Here is a 15,958-nt window from a genome sequence, read left to right on the forward strand (position 1 = left end):
AGGCTGATTTTAACTGCAAGCTTTGTCCATTATGGTTTATCTTTTCCAGGGAATGTAAAACCTTGTGTACACAGGTTATCCACTTTACAGTTGGATTTCAGATCCAGGTTGGAAGGGACAAATCTTTCCACATAAGCAGAAGTCCATATGTACTAAAACAATATTATGCAGACCTGAAAAATAGAGGATGCCTATTGACAGTTGCTGTGCAAATGCAATGAGAGTGGCCAGTCACCTCACAAACAGCAAGCAGAAGCCTAACAGGAAGGAAAATCATCAAGACCTTCATTAACTCTTTGAACTACCACTGTCTGTAAAATTATCTGCTCTGACTATGAATTCTGGAAGTGCTCGGATGGCTCCGTGCTCTGGATCTTTACACTGAACACAAGGGCTTGATAACAGTAAAGATCAAGTGCACCTTTAACACAGAAGATAATTTATGATTGCCAACAAATGAGAGATTCATGAAACATTAATATAAGCCATAATTTGGTTGCTGGACATCTAGTCCCAATATATGTCTGCTTGTTTTATATCAAGATAGAACTATATTACTGTTCACATTGAATGGAGGGTAAACTCATCTTGAGCTGCCAGTGTGACAAAGAGCGTTGAGTTCTTTGGTTTACAAGATGGGTAGATTAAAGAACAACAAATTCATAATTCCTAATGAGAAAATGATCAGTTTGGAAACAGCCAGAAGTGCCATCAGGGTCTCTGTGCTTTAGCAGCAGCTAACAGGAGAGGCACACCTCAGTAAGAAGTAGCATCCTCAGTTGTTTACCTTCGCACATGACATAAAGAACTGTTCAGTTTGATTAAAAAAACAAGAAAACCTAGAAAATTCTGCTAAATTCTAAAGAAAATTTAACATTTACTAAGCATGCAAAGTTCAGGGAGTGCCAAAGGCATTTGATTTGCATTCTGCTGCTTCCTTCTCTTGGTCTTTTTACACTTGCTACTACTTTCAAAGCACAACCAAAGGTAAACCACTTTCCACACTCAGATCTAAATTCAGATTCAGAAAAAAAACAACTGTGCAATGCTACCCTGAATTTTATTAACAGATGCAGAAGTTAAATTCAGAGTGAACATACACTTACAGTTTGACATTTAAGAATCCAGTTCAAGTGCATCAGCAGCAAAAGCTCCCATCAGTGAAATGCACATCCATTATTTCCAGTGAAAAAAATTACTCCTTTCATTGCTCAACATTCAGGCCGTGACAAATTAGCATGAGGCTTGCTGGGCAAGAAATTCCAAGATCCCTGTGCAGAATGGGAGCTGCACAATGAGGTGTGCCAGTACTCCACTTATGCCAGTCATCATCCAAAAAATCACTCTATGCTTCCAACTGTTCTGCATTCACTCTTAATCACCTACTGGTTTTGTTCAGGGGAGTAAACTACAAAGCATTTAAATGTCTCCAGACACAGTGGTGTGCAGTTCTGCAAGACTGATAGGTCATCAGATGGGTACAAACACTACACAGGAACAGGAAAGGGAGGGAGCACACAAACTTTGTTCATTTATGTGACAACATACCCTTTTGTTTCAACTCACCATGCAAACAGCAAGCAAAAAGTTTGCAGCAGCTGGCGGTAACAAGAGGACATCAGCTGGTACTCCTGGATGTCCAGTCTTGATTCATCTACCACACCTTGGTTTGGTATAACTGTCTTTAATACAGAACAAATTATTCATTAAATACTAGTCCAGGGAAAGAAAACGGCAAAAGAATACATTTCTATAAACTCAATGCTTAAAAAACCCTGCAACACACCAAAGCCACTCTCTTTTCCCCACAAATAAAACCAAAAATACTTCTAGGGGCAACAAAACTTGATGGTTTTTGAGTCAAAATTGCTGCCCACTGACCTGGAAGTAGTTGTGCATGTTCTCCATGTGATTGCACAGTGGCTTGAGTAACTTGACCACACACACAGCAACTTCCTTCGGGGATCTCTGACAAAGGTGGGAAAAACCAATATCCTTGTTGCCTTTTTCCTGTAGCAAACCAAAATTTTAAAGTCATTTCAGTCTTACTTGATAATAACTTCAGAAGTCATCGCCCAGAAAACCAAGGACTCCTTGCACTGAAGGTGTTATTCTAAAGAATATGAAAACATACAGGGGAAAAATAAAAAACAAAATTGATTCCAAGACCTTTTATCCACTTAAGCTGAGCTACTTCTTGAACAGCAGAGCCAGTTTCTCCAAGCTGGGCAGGGAAAAGTGTCACCTGAGTTTAGGGCTACAAGGTTTTCCCTCAGCTGCATGCCTTTTCCCAAGACATGCAGAGAATTAGACGCTGCAAACACTTTGGCGAGTGATGGAGTACAGTAATTTCTTTTGAAAGGGCAACTCCTGCTCTGACACACAGCTGGGAGTCAGACTACCATTACACTGTAAGGTGAATATATTTCTGAAAAACATTTAGTCAGGAAAGGCTGGAAATCACTGTGCTCTGCTAACCTGGGTCATGCCCCATCAAGCTGCTGCTGTACACACCTTTAAGAAGGGCACTCTCCTAGTGGAGCCTGGGGTCAGCACATGTTCTAGCTTCCAGCACATGTCATCCAGAAGGAAGCAGAGCTCAGCAGGCCCCAGCTGCACAACTTCACTAGCCTGCAATTACAAGGAAGAAAAGTCAATTCCAGGACTCAGCACCTAATTTAGTGCCTTGAAGCTCACATTCACTCCCTCAATTTCCAATTATGTCTCCTGGCTTAGTTAACCTCTACCAGGGAGCAATTTGGTAGATGCTAGGCTTTTGCCCTTTCCATTGTAGGTATGGGACATCAGTTCTGGTTACTCAAAACACAAGGTGGATCTGGTGCTGTGAAAATAACTCCAGTAACATCCAGCTACTGAGAGAGAATGTATTTATACGCTGAAGTTCAAAATCACAGAATTGTAGGGGCTGGGTCCAACCTCCTGCTAAAGCAAGTTCTGTAGAATACACAGGAAAGTGTCCAGGGATGTTTTAAATCTTTCCAGGGAAGACTCCACAACCTCTCTGGACAGCTTGTTCCAGTGCTCTGCCACCCTCACCGTAAAGAATTTTTTCCTGCGTTCAGATGGAACTTCCTACATTTCAGTTTGTGACACTTGCCCATTTTCCTGTCTCTGGGCACCACCAAAGAGCCTGGCCCATCCTCTTGACTCCCACCCATTAGATATTTATGAGCACTAATAAGATTCCTTCTCAGGGAACCATTTGAAATGATGCCACGTGTGCCAGGAGATTTCTCAAATAGCCTTACAAGTACCCTGTGTCTTGCACACGTGGCATAGCTGTCCTTGGAGCAGGGCAGGCTGCACTCCACACTACTACAGCCTTTTTGCATTTTACTAATCCTATGGTTGCATAACAAAATTAGACTCCAGATGGACTGAGCCTGCCTACAAAGGGTCTAACAAAATTAAGCACTTCTGCTCTCCATATCCATAGTAATGCATAGTTTTATATAAGCTTCCAGATGGCAAACAGGGCACTGCCCAATGGGAGCACATCCATGACAACAGTCTCATTTTTGCACCTAGTTTCCCCTCTAACAACGATTTGAGACACCTGCCTTTTTGCAACATGGACTTTACTGTCATAGATTCTTTGGAACAGGCAGGCCACCTCATAGTGTTTGTAACATCCTATACCTTAGCAGTGTTCAATATTAAAGCTTTTTTCTTTCCAAAAAGTGTATGCATGTTATACTGTACCTTTTTTTCCTTTTATCTAGTGGGTGGCAAACTCGCTCACAGCAAAGAGGGTTGGACTACTTCCCATCCCAAGGGGAAGATTCTGTGATACACAATATTAACTTTACTTTGGTTTAAACATTGTTGCCATACTGCACAACGACAATGAACAGAAGTCCTTCTTATCTCAGTACCTTGAATTACTTTTGTTTCCTTGGAAGCAAATTCCTTCCTGTCACCAAACTCAAAGCCCTGGCTCAAAAGATCTTAAATCAATCTTCTTTTCACTTTAATGGAGCAGGAGAGGCCAAGGCCACAGTGAGGCAATAAATAACACAAAACTGGCTGCGCTCACCTCGGTGTGCATCTCTGTGTCCAGGACAGACCTTGTCAGCAGCCCACAGTGGAGTACAGAGAACACTTCCAGGTCCAGCTCTCGGAAGTAGGGGCGATAACTCTGCAGCTGTGCCAGAGGGTTTCCTGTCTCTCTCTCAGCAGCACTCTGAAAAATGAATAGCAGATCTCAGCTTGCAACCTGCAACACTTTCTAGCTCAAATAAAACTATTTCTTTCACACAGTCCTTTATATTTCTTGCCAAGATAAAACAAGATGAAGAATAATTTGCAACAGGTAGCAGAGATGAATACATACAATCAGAAGCATTTTCATTTTGAATTGTACAGGTCACTGAATATTTTTTGGAAAAAATAACATAAAGGAAACCAGAATAATCTTTGCTATCTCCTTTCTAAGAAACAATGGCCGCCATGAAATTCATCCTGGACTGGTGAACGACAGCGTAAGCACTATAAGAGACAAATGTTTTTCTCTCTGATGAATACCAGGATGGTAAACCATGGCATGCTATACTGCTTGTTGGACCAAAATCTATGCATTCCTAAGAGATTCACTCCATGTAACCCTGTCACATGAGCTAACGTACATTACACATGGATCATACAGGATTTATGGATTTTGTCATCCATGGATTTGTCTGGGACCAATACTCTCATTAGCTAAAAAAAGGTTTTACATCTATTAATTTCCAGAACTATCCAAGACTTCATTTGTTGTAACTTAAGTGACTTTGTTATTGTACTTGACTCAGTTTTCATACTCGTACGGTAGCACAGAGAGAGGAGAAGCATATTTGCTGGACCAAAAAAAAAAAAAAAAAAAAAGGTAAAATAGGCTCTGAATATCAATCATTATTAACAGTGTGGAGGTAGTTGTGCCTTGAAGGAAGTCTATGAGATCCCACCATCTGGGATGCTGAGTCCAAAGGCAGGCACACTTCCCTGGCCTCTCTCCTTCAGCTAGCAGAGATTGTGCATTCTGGACATAATGATAAGAATTTGCTTCAAAGAACAAGAAATTCATTAGTTGATGGATTTGGGAAGCAGCTCTTAGTATGTGAAGAAAATGGGTAACTTTAAATATGCTTTATGATGAACATATTGGTCAAATACCTCAAGAAAAATCTAAAAAATGAGAAAAAAAAGAGACTGAAGCAGACCAGAGTCAGAGAGAGGTATGTATTTTCTTACAGGGGTCTGTATTTTCCAGATTTATGCCAGTTTCTGACTTGAAACGAGGAACTGCACTTGCCTGCAGTCATTCAAAGCTTTTGGTTTTATTTCATTTCCTTTTACCTTTTCCTGCAAGCCCTCAAGGGTATATACCTACCTTCTCCAGCTCGGAGAGCTCAGTATCAGGCTGGTTTCCATCAGAACTTTCATCTGCCTGAGTATGCTCTGCACTGCAGGCTTTGCTGCTGTCAGACTTCTTTTTCTTTCCTTGAAGAAAAAAGCAAATTCAGGAGAGATAAAAAAAAAAGGGGGGGGATGGGGGGAGAGAAGTTGCACTGTGTTCAAATAGTGCTGCAAGGCAAGAAAACAGCAGAGGTTGTACTTCAATCAGCCCTAAGAAAGCACAGAGCACACACAGGTTGTGAGTCACCTGTAGCCACGGTCATTGTCCAAAAGAAAGCCAAATGCATTTGGGATTCTCTCCTCACCTAGCTCCTCTGGAATAAAATCACAGTAAGAAATTGAAGCAAGTCTCACTTTTCTCACAGTCCTGTAAACATGTTATGCAGTGATTGCCAAAATGGTGGGTCATCATCTTAAAAAATGCTTGAACAAAAAATTAGCATTGCTGTCTCTCAGTAGAGACAAAGGCAGAGGACCTGGAAAAGGACAGTAGGGCAAACAGCTACACAAGGGGCTCAAGGGGATGCTGTACCAATAGCAGAATAACTCAATTAATTCCCAGCAAAGGATCTCACTGCTGACAAAGGTGGGAAGACTCATATCTGACACTGTAGCACAAAGATGACTTGAAATCAGTGTAGTTTCTTTAACTGTACACAATGTACTTGACTACAGAGGCATCCCATAAGTCACTAGGGCAAGGAAACATTCACTCAAGGTTCCAAAGTTTTTGCAGTGCAACATTACTGACACTCTGGCTGCCGCCTTGGGGGACTGACAGCTTGCCAATGGAATATCCATAAATTTAAAGGGATATAAAGAGGATTCGGGAAAATTAAGGTGGTTGGCTTTGTCCTCCACCACTGGAAAAGATCACTGAGCACATGGACATGCAGTCCATGAAAGAAGTCCAGAAAGAAGCAGGGCTGCTGGGCTGTTGGTATCACAGTGATAAAAGGAATCCAGCATCCACTAGTGACCCAGATATCCAAAAAGCCTCATATAAAGTTTTACACCAAAACCCATAAAGAACTAGATGAAATGGTGCATTCTTGGACAGAAAGCTTGTTAGAGGAGAAGCAGCAAAGAGTAGGGCTTATTGTGCACTTTTCACACGGAATCAGCTATAGAATCCTTTAAAAATTGGTTTTATTCAATTCCATAAGCAACTCAGAGAAGGGGATGCTTGGGGAAATTTCCAACAGATGTTTTCAGGAAGCCTGACCACTGGGTACAGACAGGAAACACATCAAAACAAAAAAAAAACTCACCTTGCCAAAAGTAAGCAACCAAAATAGCTTACTATGTAATCACAAAGGATATGAAATAAGGCAGCTCAGAGTGTGAATAGAGAACTGGAAAGCCTTCCCCTACTTACTGGCAGCAAACTATTTACTTTGGCTGAGCAAAACCAAAAAGTAGGATGAAATTGGTGTGAAAACCATACGACCCCACGCAACTGTGACCCATGTGATGGATTATTTTTTTTTGGTAGGCAATATGAGCTCAGCTCAGGAATATCTTAGTCTGATCTGAGCTTACCAGCCTGCAGAACACATGACAGGTCCAGTGCAACATGCTGGTCAAACCCAGCATCACATCCTTAAACATTACAAGATTTCCTTACCATATTTTTTTCTCACTGGACCACCAGCATTAATAGATGGTACTCCTTCTGGGGCTTCAGAATCAAAAGTAGCAGGTGGTGGGACATAGCCAGGGGTTGCTGAAAGACCAAAACACAGACATTTGTTTAACTCAGTTCCTGAATGAGAAAATATAGGTAAACACACATGTAGAGGAAGTGCCCCATCTGTCATCGTCCCCACAAAAGGGGAGACAATACATTACATGACACAGCTGAGGCCCAGAACATACAAATATTTCACACTCACCTGCCAAACATTTTCCTAGCACATTCTGCAGCTCTGTGATGTTCTGTAGTCGAGTCAGAACTTTCCCCTTCATCTCAGCATCTTGTTGCTGGCAGAAGGCATTTACAACCTAGAAGCACAAAACAAACTGTGAATTAGGGAGATGTGTACCCTTACTATTTTTTCTTTTCCTAAATAGCATTTCCATGTCCTGAATAAGCACACGACACTCAGCACAAGTGGCCCATCTGACCAGATCTAGACTGTGGGAACAGAACTCTCCAGCAGCCCCTATGAAAACAGACATATCAAAGAATGGCCTGGGTTGAAAAGGACCACAATGATCATCTAGTTTCAATCCCCCCTGCTATGTGCATGGTTGCCAACCAGCAGACCAGGCTCCCAGAGCCACATCCAGCCTGGCCTTGACTGTCTCCAGGAATGGAGCATCCACAACCTCCTTGGGCAACCTGTTCCAGTGCCATAATTCCAGTACCATAATTGATGTAATCTGAAAAGTGACTTATTTCCTCAACCTGCAGGCTACTCTCATGCTCGTACAGCATGGACAGACTCACCTTTTTTTTCCTTGTGCTCTCCTCTCCTACTAGGGCTACTACTATACCTCATAGCTTAGAAATATATTTGAGGTTTATAGCAGCCTCCTTGCAGCAACAAAACTGATTTCCAGATACAAAACTAAGCCACAGAGTACAGGCTGCAACTGAGTAGCAGACAGAAAACTCAAGTGGCAAGGGAGTCCTTTAGAACCTCTGAGTCTCTAACAGCTAACAGCAGAGTTGAGCAGGATAAAACATAAATAATAATGAAGAGAAGAACGCAGAAAGATCTCCAACATCTTGCTGGAGAATATTTCCAAAAGGCAAGGCTGTTCCTTGACAATTGCACCCCTGAAGCCTGAGGTTAGTGCATTTAAGTGCTACTCTTCAGGGCCCGTCCAAAATAGGCAGGCAAGGCTCTACCCACCTCACGAAACCAGTTGAGTGCATAGAACAGGAGCGAGCACAGAAATTCCCTTTCCTGCTTGGAGAGAGAGTCCAGCTTCCCTTCCACCTCCAGGTCAGTCAGGTACAGAGGGCAACCTGGGACAGAACAAGCAAAGAACACACTGGGCTGCATTTGCTACCTCTCATCTTTGCATGGACCCTTCTCAAAACCTGTAACAATTCCAATGACTATCTGGAGCAACTTGCCAGAAAAAGCAATTCTCTCCTCTACCTTCCTTTACTTTTTTGTGCAACAGAGCATCTCAGCCTCCATCATAAACCACAGATTTCTCCCTACAGATGCAGGAGGTCTTTGCAAATCTGTGATAGGAGCAAGTCAGCTGGATGGACTCTGTACAAAGTTCACTCCCCATACCTAGTAAGGCATCAATCTCCTCCAGGTTCCCATTGTTTTGTTCTCCAGTGTAGAGTCTGAGCAATCGGAAACAGGGTGATAGGCATATTGGTGATACTACCCTTGGGGAAGGAAAAATAAAAATATATAAATAAAAATATAGAGAAATGGAGTTTGTCCTCCTACATTTTATATCTCTCCAGAAAGCTTATTTCTATTCCCTTGCACACTGTGTCCTCCCCATGCCACCTAGTCTACTCGTTTGATTTTGCTCCTTGCAAGCCACAGCAGCACAAAGCAGAAATGCACCATATGGTTAAATGAAATATAACATTTATCATCAATTTTCTGGGAAAGCACACGGGCAGAGAAACAGCTGTACTGAATCAAAAACGGAGTCAGATTTATTTCTAGCAGAAACCAAAGATGAATATTACAGAAGGAATGACAAGAATTTGTGTAAAATATATTTATCAGCAGTGGAGAAACCTTCTTGAATATTTGCTAGCATTCTACTTACTGCTCTCATTCTGAGTGAGAAAAGTTACCATTTTTACACTGATGTATGTAGGGCAACTACCTGGGTTTTTTTATTTGCTATAAATTGATTCTATCTTTTTATTAAGCATGACTACAATCCCACCAAAACCTTCCAACAATAAATTATACAGAATGTGAAGCTGATGTTAGAAAAAAAAAAGTCTTATTATTTGCAGTGTTGATGGCCCACTGTTTAAGTTATTTACCACACACTTCTTGTTTCATTTCCCAAGCACAAAGCCCTTGCTTCTCAGTCAAATTTCACTTCTGGCTTCATGTTTGTGATTTTGCACATTTTTTTACTGTCTAAGTGCAACTTAAAGGTGAGAATAAATTGTGTACTCTTTACACACACTAATTCCTTGCTGATTCTATTTGAGACTCATTGCTCAAAATACAAATTTTGCCACCTCAGAGTTGCCTATCCATAAGGCATTTAATAACACAGTAACCTGGACTAAAGAGCTACTATTCTCACATGACAGATGGAAAACAAAGTGGATGCAGTGTAACTTCCTAAGACCACCAAAACAGCCTGAGTCAGAACAGGCTGCCAGGTCCCCATCACATGCTTATGCCTCTAGACTTATCTGAACACGTTTAACAGCAGACAAGAAAAGAACACTGAAAACTGGCAAATCCTCTGCCCAGCTCCTCATCAAGCACTTAGGCAGCCAGGGCTGGGCACAGTGCACTGCATCAAATGAAAATACAGTTCTTTTAACTGTAATATGACTGCAAGGTGAATGTCACAGAATCACAGGCCCGGGTTGGAAGGGACCTCAAGGATCACGAATCTCCAACCCCCTGCCACATGCAGGGCCACCAACCTCCACATTTAATACCAGCCCAGGCTGCCCAGGGCCCCATCCAACCTGGCCTTAAATACCTCCAGGGATGGACAGGGCATCCACAGCCTCTCTGGGCAGCTGTTCCAGTACCTCACCACTCTCTCTGTAAAGATTTTCCCCCTGACATCCAACCTAAATCTTCCCTCTCTCAACTTAAAACCATTTCCCCTTGTCCTGCTGTTATCTACCCTTTCAAAGAGTTGATTCCCCTCCTGTTTGTAGGCTCCCTTTAGGGACTGAAAGGCTGCAATGAGGTCACCCTGCAGCCTTCTTTTCTCCAGATTGAACAAGCTCAGCTCCCTCAGCCTGTCCTCATAGGGGAGGTGCTCCAGTCCCCTGATCATCTTCGTGGCTCTCCTCTGGACCCTCTCCAACAGCTCCCTGTCTTTCTTGTACTGGGGGCTCCAGACCTGGACAGAGTACTCCAGATGTCAAATGTCCAGATGTCAAATGTCAAAGTACCTTTTCCTTGGATTACTCATTTCGTCAGTGACCCTGCCAGGCTCACTCTGTGACACCAGTGGTAGGAGGTTAATGGCAATTGCTCCTTGAGTTTCATCTTCATCCAGATTATACAAGGACTTCACTGGGAACAAAAAGGAACTGCAAGAAAAGACAGACAAGCTCAGTTGAAAGGACCACAATGTTTACATGTTCAGTTCTCAGTAGCAGAAACATTACAAAGGCTTAGCCAATGTTCAGCATACCCGTCCACTGTAGGGCTGAGATCCACCACAAAGTCATTGGGAAAGTCCTCCACCAAACTCTTCCCAAACTTATCCTATAAAGAGAGGAAAAAACCTGCTCAACAAATTGGTTCAGTGAAGCAAGCTGCGACAACTGCATAGAAAAAGCAGAAGACAAGGCCAACAAAAGGACCCTGAAACAGCCACAGCAGTGAAACCCACTGCTTGCAAGGACTGACTTTAGAGAGACAGCTTGTCACATTGCCAAGCATACACAGCCAGTCCCAAGAAGAACTTTAACCTGTATCAGCCTTGCTAAGAGAAAGAAAAAAAAACACATTCAAGATGAATGCTCTTCCTCTAGGGAGCACTCAGTTGGATGCCAGGAGAGACTGGCTTTTCTAGCCTAGCCAGTCCTGTTTGAAAGCACAGCTCACAGCTCCTCTTCTACACAACCAGTTGTTGCAAAGGGCACAATGATTCCAGCAAGAAAGAGAGAAGAGCCCCTGCTCTTCCAATTACCATAAATCTTCACTGTGGCTCCTCCAGGTCCTTTGGTGTCAGACAGCCTTAACTGTCTGACCAGAAGCCAATTCCGATAAGAATTTTAAAGCTCTTCCAGGTTCTACCTTGTTTATGGATATCAAAAGCCTATTCTGAAATGTCTATTTATTTCCTTTAAAAGTCTTCCCTCCTTCCTGCTGTCATGTGAAAGTTCACATGTAAGAAGCTGTTAAAGCATAACAAGGAATCTGTCAAAACACACAAAAAAAAAAGCTCAAAAAAGAAACAAAAAACAAAAAACCCCAAGAACCCAGAAAGATGAAGGAGTAGTTTGTATCTCCTCAATCTCTTACAGGAACCTTAGCATGCCTACAACAAAGAAACAGTTCTCAGACTGGAGTGAAATCCTCTGCCCCGTCCATACTTAAAAAACATCACGTTTCTGAAGAATACATTTCAGTGATTAAGTTCAAAATACTCTGCAATATACCAGTAGCTGCAGGTCCAAATTTCCCTTCTGCTTCTCAATCAAATTGGCAAGTTCATCATAGTAGAGAGCCAAGATCTCTGGTGTTTGCTCACAGCAGAAGCCAACAAGGTCCAGCAGTGTAGAAAGCTGAAGGGAGAGAACACTGTAGAATAGGTAAGCAGACACAACTAAAGCTTCTACCTTAACTTCTCCTTTTTGCATTTATTTATCCTGAGGCATGACCAAAGCTTCAGCTCTAGGGCAACAGCCTATGGTGGCTACTTTTGCAGAGATGCAGTTTATAGGTCTTTCAAGCACTGCTCCACCATGAGACAACACAAAAGAGATCACCTTGTTTCTTTGTGTCTGAAATAATATCTGGATAGAAGACTTTCACTAGATGCCTGCAGTACTGCATGAGTGCTATCTTAACATGGTACTCCCAAACAATTTTTAATAGATTCTTGGCTCCGTGGTTAATATAGAAGCATCTCAAGCTGAGTAAAGCTGACTGCCAGACACACAGCGCTTCACCTGAAGTAGATTTCCTGCTGACCACATCCTCTCACTGCCCCAGAATGCACCCATTCTTGGCACCTACCTGCCCATCACATTCGATGCTCAGCTCAGGTCTCTCCAGCGAATCACCATCTGCTTCATTTCTGAAAGCAATTGATAACCTCACTTTCGTGACACGACACTTAAGAGATGGCAAAACCCGTCACACAGAGAAATTCACTGGAGAATTATGCATGAAAAAAGACACATTTTGTAGCAGTACTAGAGAAACACCTGCTGCTGTTTTACACCTTTGGGACAAGACGGAACATCACCTTCAAGATTACACTTTTTCTGATCTCTAGTCACTCACCTTTCTGAAGGCCATATAGCCTAATATCTGCTACATCTAGTACATGATGCCAACTACTCAAATTCCTGCTGCTTACTTGCAAGGTTCAGAAGGGTAGTTTTTTCTCTGATAAGGAAGGAGGCTTTAGAGCTTGCCTCCTTCAAAGTGTTTCTGATGAAATCAGGTAGGATTTTAGTAAGGGAGAGACCCAACATACTATCAAGACATTTCTCAAGTGCCAGCAGATATATTCTCCCAAAATACTTGACTTGGACTGGGAAGGGATATCTTTGTAGGTCAAACAACCAAGTTCCTTAGGGATTCAAATCTTTTTTTGAGACACAGAACACACCCCCACCTGCTGGGGTCATCCGTGTGCATTTTACTTGGCGAGTTCCTTGCTACTGAAAGGTCCTTGATGTTCTGATGACTCCATTCTTGTGTTGTTCTTTTTTGTCTGTAGTCTGCATTTTAAGATTTTCTAAACCTCTTCTTGATATAACTATTTTATCTTGTCCTGCTTAGACTTAGGCCAGTACAAATCTGATGTCAGTGCTATGGGAGCAACCATAAGGAAGCCCACTAACTCAGGCCCTACAGTTGGGCTTTTCTCTTCATGTAGTAAACAGCAAAAGCATTTCATTAAGAAGTGAAAAATCAGCAAGCTACACCATACTTCCAAACACAGCTCAAAAGTTTCTAGTCTAAGCTCTGCGATCTTTGTTGCAGTTCTTACCAGGAGTTTGCCTGGCTCATCAACACTGTTTTTAAATTATTTATGCAGTACATTGGAAGCTGTCACGTCAATACCTTGCATAGAAGTAACATTTTTCCTTCTTATTTCTCCTTTATATTTCTCTGCATTCAAACAGGGTACATTAGACTATTCAGCCTTAGTTTTACAGGCTGATCTGCATTCAGTCCACCACAGTATTCAATTTATTTTCCCTAAGTGTTAGGTCCTGCTAGTGCTAGTCAAGGCGTTCGTGCATAAGCACTAACAAGAAATTCAGGGGATGCCTTCAGGATTTGCAGCAGACAGCAGTACTAAACAGTTAGCAACACCAAATGTTGCAGTTTGCAGGTAAGAGTTAAGTTACTGGACCTGACCAAGATGTGCATGTGCTAGAAGGCAATGCCTCCCTGCCTCCTTTCCCTATTCCAGGTTGTCTTAAAGCACACTGAATTCACCTCTGTACATTTTCTCTCACCTTTTTAATGCCACGCTGCCCATCATGGTAACAGAACCAATAATCCCCATCTGTTTGTGGTTGGGAACAGAGCTGGAGAGCCACTTCCTGATCACCATGTGCATATCATCCTAAAAAGAAAGACACAGCCTATATCAATACAGAGGCATCTGTGCCCACCACTCTGTTCTATCAGCATCTTCACCTGATATCGTCTCCAAAGGCTGCACAGAGATGGTTGGATGAGATAACAACTTTGTAGACTGAATGTACATCCTGTGATTTCATTTGTAATTAATATAATTGTCAAATCTGTAGATAAGGTTGCAAATAGCATTGTAAGTGCTTTGGCTTTGCTCCAATTACTATACAGTCTAGATTTCTTCTATAGTTAAGAATATATATTAAAATATAGCATATATTCTTTCAGTTCTCCACACACACTGCAGCTGCAGAGTTACCCTCCAAAATAGAGTCAGCTGAAAGAGGCTCAGGGATGGGGTAGTTACTGATGAAAGTCCAAGGAGAGCTCAAGTGAACAGCACAAGAGACACCCAGGTTTAAGACATCCCTCGTGCTGCCTCTATTGTACCCTTGGTGTGGGAAAACATGCAATCACAATTGTAAAGGCTTCTATGCAGTAACTCCATAAACACACAGCAGGCCTCAATGCAGCATGCTTTAACAGCCATGCCATACCAAAGCAGCTGAACAACTGCACTTCCCCAGAATGGGCATTGCTTTGAAAAAGCCTGGAAGTCTGAACTGCTAAATATGGACTAAAGTGGTCTCCTGATGCTGAGAACATACAGTATATCCCTCTTAGAATGAGGAGCATTCTCAGACTGGAAAAGAGACATGCACATGAGACAACTCAGAAGCAGCTTCATAGAAGTAACAAAGATCTCATAAGCCACCAGAAAATATTATGGAAACATAATGGCCCAGATTGCCTTGATGCTTATTAACTGCCCACGTGGGTTCTGCAAAGGAAGGGGATAGCTCATACAGACAGCTCCCTAAAAGCAAAAGTTCTATCCAGAGAGTGGTCTTGAGATAGAGGAGATGAAGGCTTGAGTTATGCTATGGAAAGAACTAGTGCCAACAAGATCAAACTGGAAGCAGGAGAAAGGAGAATACATAATTATACCATCTTTTTTTGATCTTTGCTAGGCAAGATGCTTCTGGAATGACCTGTGTAATTCTAGGACAAATGCCTAGCCTGTCTTTAGTGACACATACCCCAAGATACAACTGTTTTAGAAGTGCATTAAAGAGAAAACAAAGAGGGAGTTGGTTCCAGGATACAGATTGACATCCCACCCCTGGAGACTCAATACCACCAAGGACAGAGCCAGCCTGTCAGCCTTGGATCCCTGTCACAAACTCTCAGCTCAGAAAAATTCCAGAGCTTATGCTCCTTTCCTTCTGTTTGCAATTTAAAAGTGACAGACAGGCAGAACACCTTTCTGTGATGGCTAGTCCTGTAAAATCACTCAGTATGGGTCGCCGAGGCAGTTTTGCAGTTCACATATAGAAAAGAAAGACTCAGGAGGGGAAAAAAAGTCACTGAAAATTTTGGCAGAGAGGAGTTCAATCTTAAAGAGAGTCAGTGGGAAGACTTGAAATGACTACAAACATGCTATGTGCTACAGACCAATCAAGAAGACCAAAAAAAGTTTTCCTTCATAATCTCAAGCATTTGCAAACATACTCACAACTTGAAGGGACTAGAAGAAAAAGAAATAGTCCTAATTTCTAAGAGCTCAGATTTAAGAATGGAAAGACTTTAAACCTCAACAATTCTATTGCAAAATAAATGCACTTAGGTTATTTCTTTATCTTTATTTAATCGTCCTTGCTCAAGGAGTGAGAAACAAGAGGCACAAAAGGTGTGAAGTCCACCGCTTGGCAGCAGTCCTCTACTCTGTGTAGTTTACTTCTGCTAACACGAGTGCCTGTCATATCTGATCTACAAACGTTAAGCACTTGGTTCAAGATAAGCATCTTGGAGAAAGGAGCTGACCTATGCTTTCTGAATACTTCCAATTGGTGGACAAACAAAGCTTGAGAAAGACGATGCTAAATTCACACTTCTGCACATCTCCAGGGCTCAGATAGGCAAAGTCACAGCCAACCTGATCTCGTGCTAGCAACACACTCTCTTTAACTGAGAGGTTAGATCAGGAACTGACACTGGTCTCCTTCCACCAACAT

General features: G+C 42.1%; 1 protein-coding gene across 2 annotated transcripts in view; it reads right to left on the reverse strand.

Moving 5' to 3' along the window:
- Window positions 1-15,958, reverse strand: part of FANCD2 (FA complementation group D2) — a 45,450-nt gene that overhangs the window by 11,315 nt on the left and 18,177 nt on the right. For both annotated transcript variants that reach the window (XM_085235987.1, XM_085235986.1), the window contains exons 19-32: window positions 13,763-13,872; window positions 12,303-12,363; window positions 11,723-11,848; window positions 10,750-10,823; window positions 10,505-10,645; window positions 8,673-8,773; window positions 8,277-8,392; window positions 7,311-7,419; window positions 7,043-7,141; window positions 5,390-5,499; window positions 4,058-4,204; window positions 2,515-2,631; window positions 1,882-2,010; window positions 1,567-1,682 (exon numbers count right to left, since the gene is read on the reverse strand). In XM_085235987.1, coding sequence (XP_085092113.1) covers window positions 1,567-1,682; window positions 1,882-2,010; window positions 2,515-2,631; window positions 4,058-4,204; window positions 5,390-5,499; window positions 7,043-7,141; window positions 7,311-7,419; window positions 8,277-8,392; window positions 8,673-8,773; window positions 10,505-10,645; window positions 10,750-10,823; window positions 11,723-11,848; window positions 12,303-12,363; window positions 13,763-13,872 — 1,556 coding nt within the window. The remainder of the gene's footprint in view (window positions 1-1,566; window positions 1,683-1,881; window positions 2,011-2,514; window positions 2,632-4,057; window positions 4,205-5,389; window positions 5,500-7,042; window positions 7,142-7,310; window positions 7,420-8,276; window positions 8,393-8,672; window positions 8,774-10,504; window positions 10,646-10,749; window positions 10,824-11,722; window positions 11,849-12,302; window positions 12,364-13,762; window positions 13,873-15,958) is intronic.

The sequence above is a fragment of the Meleagris gallopavo genome, chromosome 14 (assembly GCF_905368555.1).
Source record: "Meleagris gallopavo chromosome 14, MGAL_WU_HG_1.1, whole genome shotgun sequence".
NCBI classification, from domain to species: Eukaryota; Metazoa; Chordata; class Aves; order Galliformes; family Phasianidae; genus Meleagris; species Meleagris gallopavo.